The 16391-nt window shown below is 42.1% G+C and overlaps 1 protein-coding gene across 6 annotated transcripts in view; it reads left to right on the top strand.

The window, feature by feature from the left end:
* Positions 1-16391, top strand: part of ARHGAP26 (Rho GTPase activating protein 26) — a 466537-nt gene that overhangs the window by 375516 nt on the left and 74630 nt on the right. For all 6 annotated transcript variants that reach the window (XR_004430020.1, XM_033180801.1, XM_033180796.1 and 3 more), the window contains exon 20: positions 3589-3739. Coding sequence is in view for 5 of the 6 variants with exons in the window: in XM_033180801.1 (XP_033036692.1) it covers positions 3589-3739 (151 nt within the window). In the remaining variant the exon portion in view is untranslated. The remainder of the gene's footprint in view (positions 1-3588; positions 3740-16391) is intronic.

Genomic DNA, 16391 nt, shown 5'->3' with positions numbered 1-16391 from the left:
AGCAGCATAAATTTTTAACTGTGTATTATTCCCTTATATTTAATATTTATCTTATAACCATTCACGGAGCCTTAGTGTCAGTGACCCATGGGCTAGGCACCAGGAATGGATGGCTAATGTTGACCTCACCAGCCACATTAATGGATGCCGTGTGGCCAGACAGCATGTCCCCGCCCTCAGGTAGTTTGCATCCTTAAGGACCAAGTTCACATCCAGTTTGTCACTCCTTATAGAACGTATGTTTGTGAAAGCACTGCCAATGCATGCTTACCATTATTTGGGGATTTATTTTATCATTTTCTTGTTGCTGGGGTCTTGTTTTCTGTGACTGATACAAAGACAGATTCTTGTTGACAAACATGTTTGAGGTGGGCAAGCATTCTCACTGACTTCAACCAGTTTAGGCATACTTCTGAGTTGTGGGCATTCTTTCCTTTTTGTCATGGTCCTCTATGATCTTGTTGACTTGACTCATAACTAGCTGTTTTTCTTTTGAAGCCCACTAGCCTATAATTTTTTTCCTTCAGCAACATAATTGCCATCAGTCCTTCTTATACCTTCTATGAGGATACCAGAGCTGGATTGAATCATCAGTGACTCAGGGAAGTCTAGCTATGTTATTTGAAGGATTTGCTTAATTTTTATTTTTATTTTTTAAAGTGTCTTCTAGACTGCCTGTTCTTGTGCGCTTCTGTCGGGAGCAGTACTCATTTGCCTAGCTGATGAAAAACGCTCCTATTTTGAGTGACATTACTGAATATTATTATTATTATTATTTAAAGGAGGCAGAGTCTTGCTCTGTCACCTAGGCTGGTGTGCTGTGTTACCATAATACCTCACCATAGCCTTGAACTCCCAGGCTAAAGCAATTCTCCTACCTCAGCCTCCCAAGTACGTGGGACCACAGGTGTGTACCACCAGGCCTGGCTAATTTTTAACTTTTTTTTTTTGTAGAGATGGGGGTCTCACTATGTTTACCAGATTGATTTCAAAATCTTGGCCTCAAGTGATCCTCCCACCTTGGCCTCTGAAGGCGATGGGATTGCAGGCATGAACTGCCATGCTTGGCTTATTTTCTCCTTATTTCCTAATTGACTCCAAATGCTTTAAAATTTGTCTTGGTATAGTTTGCTGTAACCACTAACACATTTGGCCATTGATCTTATTCTTATCCTTTCCCTGGAATAATCCTCACCTGCCTACTCACCCTCAGTAAAGATTGTCAGCCTTTCAGCTTAGATCCTCTACCTAGATGTTCTCAGTCTCATTATGTATTGTCTACAGATGATGAGACCTTTCTTCTACAAAATTGTAGTTGTTTTATAGTCAGGCAGGGCCAGGTTTCTGGGTTTTCTTGTCATTTGTCCCAGCAAGGGATACCAATAAAGAGTTGGCCTCTTAGGATGCATATTTGGCCCTCTTGGCTGTAAAACTATGAAGCCTTATGATACATTTTTATACCCTCCTTTACTAATGGATAGTAAGGGAGAAAAATAATCTCCTGCTAACATTTTAGAAAGACGAATATACTTTTAGCAAGACTGTTTTTAGTTTGTAGAATGATAATCCTCTCCTGGAAAAGTAAATATAATCACAGGAGAAATGTGAGCGATAGTTACGCTCTTCTGTTTCCTAAGAATTCTGAGAATTATGTCACGCAAACTTGGCCCTTTAAGCTTCTCAAAATCAAGTTAATAAAACTGTTTCTCTGTCCTGTCCTGTGAAGCAGTAAATGTCTCCAGTTGAAGCCCAGGGAACCGTCCTCACTCTCTTTCTTTATATGGTAGTCTCGAGCTCCTCATGGTCTTTCGGGCATCTTTGTATGCGTGTTTTGTAAAAAGGAAAATCTTACTGATACTGATTCATACTGATAAATGGCACATCCAATCTCTCAGTGATCCCCTTATTATGTAATCTTAGTGTTGTTTTTCTTTCTGGTAGGAAGTTCCCATTTACAGGCCCTGTTAGTCCTCCTACATCTTGGCTCAGTGTAACTCTTTTGGTTTCTCTTTGTTGTCGTTTTTGTTCAAAAATGAAGCTCTTAAAATATGAACAGTTCTAAATCTCAGACATCAGTTCAATCTACTTTTTCCAAATCTACTTTGAGTTCAGTAGTCAGGAGGTAGCCTCATAGGGTTTTTTCCTCTCCTGTGGGGCTTTATCCAGGGCGTTAAGGATTTGCTAAGATATCAGGGGTATTGGGGTGAGTGTGTATGTATTTAGTGTGAGGCTTACTCTAAAATCACTTCATAAGCATACTTTATTTTTACAGACATGACTCGTGCAAAAGGAAAAGTATTTTTATGACACATCACCCTCTTAACTGCCCAAAGAGACCTGAGTTCAAATGTTGGCCTTTAAATTATCATACCAGTGACTCTAGACTATCCTGTGAGGGACATATTGTAACATACCCCTGACTCACTGCAAAAAGGTCCAGGATTAGCCTAAATATGATGTTTAAGTGAGTTAATTGCCAGAAGTATCAGTTGATTTTAGTATGGTATATCTGTAATCAATAGGGGACAAGAATCACATTCCACATCTATAATATTTTGCTACAGCAATGGTGGGTGCCTGTACCATTTAGCTAAATTATCTCCAAAAATTGTGTTTTCCATTCATGATTCCGAGTTTTTAAAGATGGGAAGAACATAAAGTTCTGTTCTTTGAGCGGTATTCTGAAGTTTACAAGATACATTCCTGCCTGTGATCCCACTTGATCCTCATGACAGTTCCACAAGCTGTGAAAGGCAGTTCTTGTTCTCCCCATTTTATAGATTGTTAACCAGGAATCTAAGATCAAGTAGAAATTGCCTGAGGTCACATAGCCAGTCAGTGTTTGAAGAGGACTCAGCTTTTCTGTCTCTTGGCTTGGCAATATTCTCCAAGCGTGAATATGACTGCTGGGACTATGGACTCAGGTATTTTGTTGTTGTTTATAGGCAAACCATTCTGCAGCCCAGTACAGAATGATTTATCAAAGAATTCACTTGAAGTTAAACACCAAGTACATGGAGCTAGAGGCGACACCGAAAGACGTGTCTGAGAAGGGGTCAGGAATTTAGACTGTTGGAGTCATAAGGACATTGGTGGCTGAATAGTAGATCTTCTCTGGTGAGGCTCTGTGGAATTGGAGGTGGGACATGGCCTGATGAATTAGAGCAATACTAGAGACAGGAGTTTTAGAATAAAAGGTAAGTGTCACAGAAGCCAAGGGGATCTGGGTGAATGTGAGGGGGTCTATGAAGGCTTTTCTCTAGTCTGGCAATCTGCCAGTCAAAAGAAGATGCAATTTATGGTGCCATGGTAGGGCCACTCTTAGAAAAAATCCTGGCTTATATTAAAGGGGAGATATATCCTGTTACGACAAGGAAGGGGGTTTGCTTTAAAATTTCGAGTCACCTGTTCCCCTTGACTCTTCCTTTTCCCACTTTTAATTCTTAACCTTTTCTATGTTGTTTCTTAAACTTCCCTGGGACCAGAGATCTTAATCCAGTCTTATTCTTTATAAATTTGTGTGCGTGTAGCAATACACTGTCCCTGTGCAATAATAGTAATATGGGACTTGTGACTTTTTCCCCCCAGAGGAACAAAGGAACAGCATCATCAACTCCAGTTTGGAATCTGTCTCATCAAATCCAAACAGCATCCTTAATTCCAGCAGCAGCTTACAGCCCAACATGAACTCCAGTGACCCAGACCTGGCTGTAGTCAAACCCACCCGGCCCAACTCACTGTAAGTATGATGTCCAGGTGCCTATCCCACAAGGACTTTGGTCAGCCATTCCACCTAGAATTTGCTATCTGGCTCCATCTGACTTCGGACCATTGTCCCCTGAACAATATTTAAACCTCCTCCCTAAACTGGGAGCTCAGCTGGCTTGTTGTGGGTTTTTAAAGCATCATCATCTCAGAGGGAGTCGTTATTCTTAACATACTGCTTCTTAGCCTTGGTGATTTTTGATTTACCGTCCTGCTGAGATGGCTTTGGTGATAGCTATTGCCTGTGCTGGCTGCTGGGCATGAAAAGCAATTTCTGTAAGTTTTACAAACATCCAGGGACTGTAGCAGCTCTGTGGCCGAGTTTGTTTCACTCATCCGTGTTGTCTCGGTTTCCCTCCCCACTGACTATGTTGGAAATGTTCAGTGCCACCTCCGTGTCTGCTTCCACAAGGAAGAGCCTCCAGGAGCCCTTTGTGTCTTCACATCCTCAAACCTTAGCATGACTATGACTTCTTAACAGATACTATTAAAGAGAAGAACCCTTTTTGCTTTATTTTTGGGCATTGAGCACCCATAGTCAGGACAATTAGTTTGGGGGCTGGTTGTCTAGCCCTCCACAGAAACTAGATCTACTCTGCTAGGATCAGAAAGTTCTCCCTCATGGTTTCAACCCACATTGCTTCACATGCTTCTTTAGACCATCCCATAAATCTTGTCAACTAGCGCCTTTGCAGAAAGAATGTGAGGCCATGACCAGAACAGTTGGACTCTCAGGCTACAGTTATGTAAGACTCAGGAAAAACAGAGATGATTTTGCCTTCCTCTAAGTGAAAATAGATTGAGGTTCAGCCACAGACTGTCTTCAGGGCGGTTGTTTCACGTGGGGAGACACTAGCATGGCGGTGAGATGCTAGGATGTCAGTAACCTTTTCCTGCTCCTCCGCATGCCATAGTTTCATGACAGCACCCTGTCATTCAATTGCTATGAGGTATTTACAAATCTGCAAAATGAGTCTGATAATGCCTTAGAAGACACTAAGGGCTATTAAATACTTGGGAGGAGAGATGACTCCAAAATGGACGTAAGAGGTACATAATAAAAATGTTACTATACTGTAGGATGAAACCTTCAACTGAGAATATCAGGTCTTTTTAGTTGTTGGCAGCTTTAAATCATACTGATGTTCAGGAAGTTTAATTATTTGCCCGTTGAGTGGTAAATCGCATGTTCCTTCACCAAGAAGTGGACCAGTGCCTCAGGACCTCAAAATAATTGAATTTGTTCGGCTTACGAGCAGTGAGTCTCTTCTGGTTCTCCATAGCTGGGCTTGCCTAGGGAGCCTCCCTGCCTTGAGGTTTGGCCTTCTTAGGCTCTCCTATACCCGCTTTCCTAGACTTTAGGGAGATTCTATTTTCTTTACTTTTTTTTCCTTCGTTTTAATTTTCTGTACCTAGCAGTTGCTGAAGTTATTTCTTGCTGTGTATGAGCAAGGTTAAATTTCTAGCCCAAGTTGCTTAACATCCCCTGATTTTAGCCAGCCACTACCAATGAGTGGTCTGTAATTTTTTTTTTTTCAGTGGCTGGTAGCTGTGAGCCCCTGAGTCACTGCTGAGTACAGTGTGTACAAAGAGGTTGCCTAAGCAGCTAAGTGGAAAAGGGGGGTGTGTCTTTTAAACAGGTCCTGAGGAGAAGGCTTGGAATTTTTTATTTTTTGAGTGTCTAGATACGATTTTTTTTTTCCATAACATCCTAGGAATCGCTCTGCCTACTTCACACCACCCAGAGGGACTGTTCCCTGCCTAGTACAGATCTGGGGGGCTTTCCTGGGGAAGGGAGGGTGATAACAGGAATGGTTCTACTTGTTTGTCTCTGGAGGAGGATTAGAAAAGGAAGTGTGGGTGTGCCTCCAACAAGACCACTGTCCTTCCAAGCCGAGTGAGTCGCTGATTGATACCTTTGAGTCTTGAGGTCAGGGAAGGTTGTTCCCCGAGGTAGAAGCAGTACCCACAACAGCACTGATACCAGCGTCTGCCATGGCCCAGAGTGAGAGCCATGCCAAAGTCCCCCATAAGCTCTGCAGGCAGGCTCACAGCCACTTCTCAAACCCAAGGCAGTGAGGTGATTTTCCTGGGTTCCTGTCTCCCTGATATTTTCTGCCTGGGATTTGCTGGCGTGGATCATGCGTGGCTGTTAGGCAGTCCTAACAAATGGACCCACAGTACTTTCCCTGAGCAAATTGATTCCGAGAAATCTGTCGGCACACAGATGTGCCATGGTAACAATCACCCGAGACCACTTGGGTCTCAGCCCCAGGTGTGGGCCCTTTTGTTCCCGCCATCATTGTTCGGTTGGAAGTGTCCAGAGCTCCTCCAGTGGGAACACTTAATGATGCAGATGAAAATGAGGAACATAGGTGGGCTGGGAGGATTACCATTAGCTTGACTATTAAATAGGCATGAGGTACGGAACCAGCTACCATGAAGCTTGTTCTTTTTATTTCACTCCTTTATTTCACTATTTTTTGTAATGACTGGGATATCATCATGACCAGATAGAAATCATAGCCAAAGAAACATGTTTATAACTCATAATACAGTGGTACCTCTGATGATACATTTTGCGGTATTATTAATCTTCCCTAATTCTCCAAGGATATCAGGGCCCTCTTATTTACATGAATGTAATGCTAAATCAGACATCAAAATTAGAGATGCCATCATTCTACCTGTGCCAGGGCAAGGCTGCTGGGTTTAAATCTTTGGCAGATCCTCAGCTTGACTCCTGAAGTAGCCGTCTCTCCTGAAGAACAAAGGACAATTGGTAAGTCAGGACCAAAGTCCAGCTAGTCTGAAATTGTTAGCAACTGTGGCTGAACCTATTTTATGCCCAGACCCGTGCATGCCAAGCTACCTGGGGTAAACCAGAAAAAGAGGGTTCCTGTCTCCCCCAAGAGTTCACAGTCTAGCTAAGGAAGAAAGGCAGTGGCATATGGCAGTGCTAATAGGGACTTACAAGTCATAGTGTGTTTAGATTTCAACCACTATTAACTGAGTATCTGCTGAGTGCACACACCAGGTCGAAGTAGTGGGAAAGGTCGGGTAGGTGGAGTGTGAGGTGGGCATTAGGAAAAACTTAGGTGGATGGATGAAGAGCATTCCAGGTAAGAGGGATGAAGGAGGCAGAGATTATCCAGAATGGATAAATGCATCTGCAGACATGTATATTAGGGGAGAGGGGAGCTGTAATTCCTCCGGTACCACTACTACCAAAAAAAAGACTTGAACGAACCTTTAAAATCAGGAGACTTCACATACAATTCAGATTTCATGCTGGAACAATTGGACATCCACATGCACAAAAATGAATGTAGATACAGACATCATACCTTTCACAGAAATTATTTCCAAATGGACCATAGGTCTAAATGTAAAATGCAAAACTGTAAAACTTCTAGAAGATAACATAGGAGAAAACCTCGGTGGCCTTGGGTATAATTATGACTTACTAGATACGACATTCAAAGTATAATCCGTGAGATAAAAGCTTGTTAAGTTGGACTTTGTTTAAACTAAAAACTTCTGCTCTGTGAAAGACACTCAAGAGAATGAAAAGACAAGCCACACACTAGGAGAAAATATTTGCAAAACACATATCTGATAAAGGATCAGTATCCAAAATATACAAAGAACTTTTAAAATTAAATAATAAGTAAACAAAGAACCCAATTAAAATATGAGCAAAAAATATGAACAGATACCTAATCAAAAAGGACATACAGGTATCAAGTAAGCATAAAAAATATGATTCACTTCTTATGTCTTCAGGGAAATACAAATAAAAACAACAGTGAGATACCACTACACACCTATGAGAATGGCCAAAATTCCAGAACACTGACAACATCGGATGCTGGCAAGGATGTGGAGCAGTGGGAACTCTCACTCATTGCTGGTGGGAATACAAAGTGATACAGCCATTTTTGGAAGACAGTTTGGTGGTTTTTCACGAAACCAAACATATTCTAAGCATACAATCCAGCAATCATGCTCTTTGGTATTCACCCAAATGAGTTGAAATTTATGTCTACACAAAAACCTGCACATGGATTTTGTTAGTAGCTTTATTTACAATTGCCAAAACTTGGGAAGCAACCAAGATGTCTATCAGTACATGAAAATGGATAAACAAACTATGGTGCACGTAGACAATGCTATATTATTCAATGATTTTTAAAAAGGAACTCTCCAGCCATGAAAAGACATGGGGGAACTTTTAATGCATACTGCTAAGTAAAAGAAGTCAGCCTGGCAGGGCGCAGTGGCTCACACCTGTAATCCCAGCACTTTGGGAGGCCAAGGCAGGCAGATCACTTGAGGTCAGGAGTTTGAGACCAGCCTGGACAACATGGTGAAACCTCATCTCTACTAAAAATGCAAAAAAAAAAAAAAAATTAGCTGGGCGTGGTGGTGTGGGCCTATAGTCCCAGGCTCAGGAGGCTGAGGCAGGAGAATGGGTTGAACCTGGGAGGCAGAGGTTGCGGTGAGCTGAGATCACGCCACCACACTCCAGCCTGAGCTACAGAGCAAGACTCCATCTCAAAAAAACGAAATCAATCTGAGAAGACTACAGTATGATATAATACCAACTATATGGCTTTCTGGAAAATGCAAAATTACGGAATCAATAAAAAGATCAATGGTCGCCAGGGATTCTGGGGAGAGGAACAGGGATGAATATTTGGAGCACAGGGCATTTTTTTCACGGTAAGACTATTCTGTGTAATGCTCGAATGGAATATACACAAGACATTATGCATTTGTCAAAACCCATAGAACACAAAGACTGAATGCTAATGTAAACTATGGCCTTTAAGTTAATAATAATGAACCAATATAAATATTGGTTCATGAGTTGTAACCAGTGTATTGCGTTAATGCAAGATGTTAGTAATTAAGGAAACTCAGAATGTAGAAATAGAGAGGGTATGTGTAAAACTTTCATGCAATTTTTCTGTAAACCCAAAACTGCTCTAAAAAATAGAGTCTATTAATCTATCTTTTTAAATCCAGATTTCCAGCTTCTTTTGAAATTTCAGAAGAGGTGGCTATACTAAACCTGTGTGGAACTTGGGAGCAGATGATGCTCTCTGGTCTCTATTATCTCACAGCTGGCCTGCTTCACTTTTATACATAATGCCTGTAGGCCCATAGTCAATTAAAAATGGCCACAGAATCTTTGGAATCCCTCCCATTAAGAGCTAGAGCCCTTGAATCTAGGCTGGCCTTTACCCTTTGACTTATTTTGGCCAATAGAATGTGGAGGAAGTGACATCATGTGCCTTCCCGAACCCAGGCCACAATGCCTCACAGCTTTCTCTCTCATCCTCTTGGAACCCAGTCACCACGTGAAGAAGCCTGTTGTAGCCTCCTTAAAGATGACAGATTATGGGAGAGAGAAGCCCAGCTATCTCTCTCAGCCCAGCTCAGTATCGGGACCACCAACCAGTTGAATGCAGTTCACCTGGGTGAATCAGGCAAGACCAGCCAAAAGCTTCCCAGACAACCTATAGGTTCATGATAAATAACACATTGTGGTTGTGGGAACTCAGTGAGTTTAGGGTGGTTTCGTATACAGTGATAGTAAACTGATACAAGGCCTGTGAGTTTGTGACCTTGGAGTCATGGGCAGCTGTCTTGGGATGGGGCTGAGCTGTCTGCGTGCATAGAAGGGTATGGAAGGGTCTCACTGTAGCATAGTGCAGCATGGAGACTGGCCTCTCAGTTTTCAGAATCTTCTTGGAAAGAAAACTCGTAACTGAGATTCTAAGAAATGTAAGAAACAAAATTTATGGCTAATGGCAGAGGCAAACAACAAAGGTGGCTCAAACATTGGAATGGAAAGCAGGAAACCCTAGGTTTTAGTTCTGGCATCAACATTGCCTGGCTGATGATACCAGTCCCTGGACCTGAGCATGCCCACCACCACCACCTTCCACTCTCTCTGGTGGAGGAAGTGGGGCTTATCTATCTCCAAGGGTGAGGGTCGTTCAATGGGTGCTTACCGAGGGCTGCAGAAACAAATCGTTCTCTCCTTCCACAATGACCAGTGGGGCATCATGCCAACTCCCTTCTGGGAGAGAGTGATTTTAAAGGAGGAAGTGAACAAATGCTGAGAAAGAAGTCAGGGGACGCCCCACCAGGGACATAACATGCTGCAGTAATTTCCCCAAATTAGAAACGACTAGGTGAATGCCTTCTTTAGACCACAAAGATTGAAAGATTGAAAGAAAACTAGGAGGGCTGGGTTGATTACCGCAATGACGGAACCCAACCTTGGAGTTCTCTCTGCCTAAGTGGTCCCCACCCCTAAAAAATAACTAACTGCTCAGTAGCCTCATAAATAAAACTAATTTTTTCTCGTCCTTCCCCCTTAACACACACTCATGCATTTCCAAGTTATTTCTGGTGACCTAAAAGACACGCATGCCAAACGCCTGCAGATTCTGCCAGAGTCAACCTTCCTCTCCTGTCTCAGTGGCCAGAGAACAGTCCCTGGAATTCAAAGGATAAACAAGGCCTGCGTCCAGACAGAGTTGTTTCTCTGAAACATTGCTGGCTTCTGAGTTTGATTCAGCTGCTCTCTGATGAAATTCAGGGAAAACTCGCCTTCAGAGATATCTCTCAGATTTTACGTATCTTCAGCTTAGCTGGTCAGCTTTCATTCCACAAATATCAATTGAACTCCTACCATGGGCCTGGTGGTGTTCTGAGTGCTGAAGGTACAGTGATTTAAAAATAGTAAAAAAAAAAAAAAAAAAAGAGTTTCTGCTTTCATGGATTTTATATTCTAGTGGAGACAGGAGATAAATCAGTGTTTAACACAGTATATCACGCAGTAGATGGAGAAGCCCCAGGGAGAAAGCTAATGCAGAATCAAGGAGCTAGGGATTTGGAGGGGAAGGAGGCAAGTGACGTCAGCGCTCTGTACCTCAATTTTCTCATCTGTAAAATAGTGTGATCATAACCTCCTCAAATAAAGTGGCATGAAAATTAAGTAAGATCATCTTTTGTTTATATATTTTAGTACTGTGTATGGCAATTATTAGTATTATTTTGGAGGGCTACCCCCACACACTATCCTTACATTTTCTCCAGTCCCTCAGCCATGGTATGTATTTTTCCTGTGCAGAGAAATGTCCCTGGCTGTCCCACTCACCTTCCCCCACCAGCCTCCTACCTTGAGTCTGAGACTGGAGCTATAACTCAGTCCGGGCTGTAAGTTATCATTGAAGAGGAGGAAGGAACTTCTGCTGTAGAGGCAAGTGTTACCCCTCCTTAAAGCAAGGCCGGCTAGGGTAGACACGCCACGCCCTGTTCCTGGAAGATGTGGAAACCTCTAAATCCCACAGGGTACCTGATAAGTTGTGTGCATAGCTGTTATTTATTGAGACCAAATGCATGGCAAAATGTATAATATGCATTAGACAAGTGATAATTAATGACATATTTTTTTTAAAAAGCAATTTTACCATCCCCATGCTATTTTATGCCAAAGGGTTACACCCAAACAGGCAGCTATGATTTTACTAGAATTGTCTCTATTTGTCATCCTTTGGAATGTGGGGCTTTGAAAGAGGAAGTTTTCCTCTGTGGCTGGATCAGCTTTTTGTGGAGAAGGATGTTTCCTTTTAGATTGAGGATTCTGTTTCTCACCCACCTCCAAGCAGAAAAGGTCTCTTCAGACCGGTTTGCCTGAAAACTTGGTGACATTCCTCACCTTTGGAAATAACCTGAACGCCTCATTGTTCTCAAGAGGATTTATTTGCCTCTCCTTGCTCCCCACAGTGCCCTTGGTGATTCCAGCTTACTTACTCGTTCATTGTTGTTTCTTGGACATGCCAGATACCCTCCCTCTGTCACCTCAGGCTCCTGGGCTGTGGAAGCCACAGCTCCGCCCCGTAACTAGGCCATGTTCCCTTGACATTTTCAGTTTGTTACTGGTGTGACCCATTTTCTGAGTGGCTTCATGTCCGCTTTTCCCTTTCCCTAAGCAAGATCTCACTCATCAATCAGGAGCCCAGCTGGGCTTCCCTTGGTTGAGGGTGGAGATTCCTGCCTCCATCCAATTTTTATTAGATAAATGGGTTTGGTTATTAGTGGTGGTTCTTCTTTTTTAAAATATAAAAATTGCTTGAGACAGCTCTCACACTTGATGACCCAGCAGGATTTCTTTCCCAAGCACCAGGGACCCATTGGTGACACTTGGATCTCTACGGCCTGTCAGCAGAGGGGGTATGGGAGGAGGTAGGGGCAGGGCGCCGTTTGAATGCCTAGCCACATCCCTGTTTTCCAGCAGAGTGGAAATCACAAATGGAAAAATGTTTTGCTTTACACATATTGTTCTGTTCTTTTCTCCTGTACAAGCTAAAATCATATGAAGGGTCTGTATTTTTTCTTTAAACTTATAAATCTTGCTAAATAACCTAAAACAGTTTCCAAAAATTGCCCTCATGTACAGTACATGCTTAGAGTCTTGCGGTTTAATTAAAGGTATGAATGACTGAATTTCATTTTGAATTTAGCTGCCCTCAAATGCCTTATGACACTGTATTTTATTTGTGTAAGTTTAGGCATTTTAAATCTCAAATTTTTGGTAGAATATATGGGAAGGAAATATACTTAAGATTTTGCATGGCTCTTCAGCATTGTTATGCCTGTAAGGGAACTTTGAAGGAACTCTAAAGTGTTATTTTTCTTATTTAGGATTAGAATTGTTTCTACCTCTGTGTATTTAATCTGAGGGATCTTATTCATAGATTCAGATTCTAAATTGGGTAAATTAAAAGTACATTAGAGTTCAAGTACTGCTTTTGAAACCTTTTTTAGTCAATCTGGAAAGCAGATGCTTACTTAGCTAGGAAAGCATTCCTAGCTGGAAACAGCCTTAGAATCTTGTTTTAACTCCTTCTCTGCATTAGGGATCTGGAGAGCCAGGCAGGATCTACCGTAGGCTTCATTTGGTCTCTATTACACTGGTCTTCCAAGGCAGACTCTTAGTTCCTGTGCACTGGTTCTCGGAGTGTGGTCCTGGGACCAGCATCATTGGCATTACCTGGGAGCCTGTTAGATCTACAGAATCTCAGGCCCCACCCCTGACCTGACAGGATCAGCATATTCTAGAAGGAGGGCCCTGTAATCTGTGTTTTACCAAACCCTGCAGATGATTCTGATACATGCTCAAGTCTGAGAGTCATAGTGCATAGTGATCTAGTGCGTTAAGCTCATGGACTTCCACCAGAATAAAATCAGGACTTACCTCAGTGTAAAGCTCTCAGGGCCAAGCCTGTGTCATCACCAGCACCCTCTGATTGTCTGTGCAGTGATGACAGTACTGGGGCTTAACTGAGCTCTGCCCGTGGCCTTTGGGATCAGTCACAGCTTATACAGCTGAAGAGGGATGGGTTTGCTTTTCACAGGAGCCTATTAGCTCACCAGTGCTGCACTTTCAATCTCCCCCAAAAAACCCAGTCAGCTGCTTCGCAAATGCGTGCCTGTTGGTTACAAATCAAGACAGGGTGGATGCATCAATTAAGCCAGTAGATATTTTTATTGTTTATCTATAGTGTGCGTAACATGAAAAGATCAAGATGCTGGTATTTGACAGAAAAATAGCTCCCAGGCTATGTGATACTGAAGGTGATGGATGAGCATCAACGTGGACAGATTACAGATGTCTAAATCAGCATTTCACAAACTGGTACAGGAAGGGAAGGGGGCAAGAGCTGCATTGGACTAAGTTCAACAGATTCTTTTTTTTTTTTCTCCTCGAGACAGAGTCTCACTCTGTCATCCAGGCTGGAGGTCAGTGGTGTGATCTCAGCCCACTGCAACCTCCACATCCTGGGTTCAAGCAGTTCTCCCACCTCAGCCTCCCAAGTAGCTCTGACTACAGGTGCACACCACCACATCCAGCTAATTTTTGTATGTTTTGGTAGAGACAGGGTTTCACCATGTTGGCCAGGCTGGTCTTGAACTCTTGACCTCAAGTAATCTGCCTGCCTCAGCCTCCCAAAGTGCTGGGACTATAGGCATGAGCCACCATGCCTGGCCAGTTCAACAAATTATTGACTAGAGAACTTCTGAGCCTTTAATATGTCCATCATGTTATGGTACATTTCCTAAATACATTGACCATAGTACATTATTTCTACAGCACTTCTCTTAAGCCTCTTGAAATGGCATTCCATGGTTTAGAAAATGCTATTCTAAATCAACACTCTACTTTTGAGGGGGAAATGTATTTCTCATAATGGATGGCATTATTATGGTAAAGATCCTTCCAGAGAACGGAGAGTTTGTTTATAGGTAAGTGTATGACCACAAATAACTTTCTGAAGACTGAAATGGGTTATAGGTTTACATCATGTGAAAAGCATCGGTAAGCTTGAGAATCTGGGGCAGAGCAATGTCTGTGTGGCCTGATTGTGGATCTACCAGGGTCAAGCCTCAGCTCTGCCATTTCCTAACTGTGTAAACTTAGGAAAGTTATTTGCTATCTCTGAGCTAAACCTCTTCCGTGAAATGGTAATAATAATAATAATAATAACTACTTTTAAGGTTATAAGATAATGCCTTCCTAATACTTAGTAAATGGCCTCGTTCAGAGTATCAGTCAATAAAACCAATCAATAAAAATTGGTTTCTACTATTATTTTTATTCCTTCTTATTATTTGCTCTCAGACTGCCCCCACTACCAACGAACAAACCCCTAGTATTGATTTCTTCCCATGGTGGCAGCAGATGGACACTCAATATTTATTTTTGTTTATTTGTTTGATCCTGATGTAACATAAAGCAACACAGATTAAAAGCATTGATATAATTTTAAAAATGAATTAAAATACCCCAAATTAAATTAACTATAAATAATAAAATACACTGAAATCAATAGAAGTGCTCCTCTTCCAAGACAGGCATCAAAGAGCATTTGGTCAAAGCCCCCTACCCTATTGTTCCTCCGTTGGGTGGAGTCAACTGGAAACTACGCTAATTAGACTAGAAACCAATTGCAATCTCAACTCTCCACTGGGGAAGAATTTAGCCTCAGGAATTCCTCTCCAGCCTAGGACTGTGTGTTGATTTGACTGTCATTATGGCAAAAAGGAAAAGAACTTCTGAAAAAAAAATTATCTGGAAATGTAGCATCTTAGTCATTCACTGCATTTGCACTATCAAATTCTCTTCTAATGTCTATCACCTTCCTTCACAAGGAAGCAGTGGAGTTCTAAGACATTGCTTTAATGTTCCTTCTAATATTCTTTACAAAGTGAAGGCAGCTGGTGATGGGGCTATTCCCTGGCTGTTGTCAAAAATACTCAGAAAAGGGATAAAATAGCTGCATTACAGACTACCCTATTACCTCTTGTTGCCCTATACAGGAGAAGTCTTGTCTTCAGAGAAAACCAAGATGCTATTGTCCACAAACAAAGACAAAGGTGTTCATCCAAGGATGACGTATTATGATCCTAAGAAGAAACTTTGGTGCATTTGAAATAACGTAACTCAAGGAGGGTTTATTTATCAAAGAGTTGGTGCCGAGGAATCACAAGAGATAGTACAGTAAGTCAGGGCTAGCAGCTGCTGCCCAGTCACCACCCTTAGCTAAGAGGACATGAGAGGAAAGTGGTACAGGATCCCAGAAGGATATACGAGTTGGTGCCTTGACAGGAGCAGTGACCTTTGGTCAAGGGACACAGCCAGACCTTTCAGAAATGGAATAAATGCCTTGGCCCTCTCCTCCCCCGCTAGTCTAAAGAGCTCCCCATTGGTGAACCCAACAGGAAGCCAGAGATTGCAAAAGCCCTGTTGAAGAAATCCGTGCTGGTTAGATCCCAGAGAAGAGATCAGGGTGAAGATTGTGTCTGGAGAGGCAAATTAATGATGTCCAAAGAGTGGAAACAGCAGGAATAGCTATCAATAAAGGACGGCCTAAATAAATGGTAGAGTTGAGTACTGTCCAGTACAACAGAGGAATTAGATAGTTCTGTATGTGCTGGTCTAGAGCTACCTTCAAAGGCACATTAAGGGGGAAAAAGAGGTGCAGGACAGTGTGCAGCTGTGACTCTCAGTCCAGACGGCACATTAGCACCACCTGTGGAGCCTAAAATAAAAAGTACCAACACCTAGGCCCCTTCCCTGGAGCCTCAGAGTTAATTGATCTGATGTAGGGTCAAAGTTGTGGTGTGTTTCTTAAGCCTCCCAAGTGATTTTGATGTGCAGCTAGATTTGAAAACCATCAGTGTACATTATACGATAGTATTTTATATAAGAATCCAGGGATATAGACACACATGGGTGGGTGTAATATCTGTAATATTTCTGGGAAGATACGGGGGAATGAATCTGTGTGGTTTTCCCTGAAGGAGGCAGATGGGATGGTGATCTGTGGCAGAAGGAACACTGACTTTTCATTTTAACACTACCCTCTTGTAGTGTGGGATTTTTTTTTTTTTTTAAACATGTGCATGCATTGACTGTTTAGCTTCAAAAACTCAGAAATACATTTGCTTAGTTTTGAAATGACCATCCATTCATTCTCTTAAAGCTTTGGAACATGTCTTTGTGAGAAAAGATTTTTCTTTTTTTTTTTTTTTTGAGACGGAGT

Source organism: Trachypithecus francoisi, unplaced genomic scaffold (genome assembly GCF_009764315.1).
Source record: "Trachypithecus francoisi isolate TF-2019V2 unplaced genomic scaffold, Tfra_2.0 Lachesis_group2, whole genome shotgun sequence".
NCBI classification, from domain to species: Eukaryota; Metazoa; Chordata; class Mammalia; order Primates; family Cercopithecidae; genus Trachypithecus; species Trachypithecus francoisi.
The sequence above is the reverse complement of the archived record's forward strand: the minus strand, read 5'-3'. Positions and strand labels throughout refer to the sequence as shown.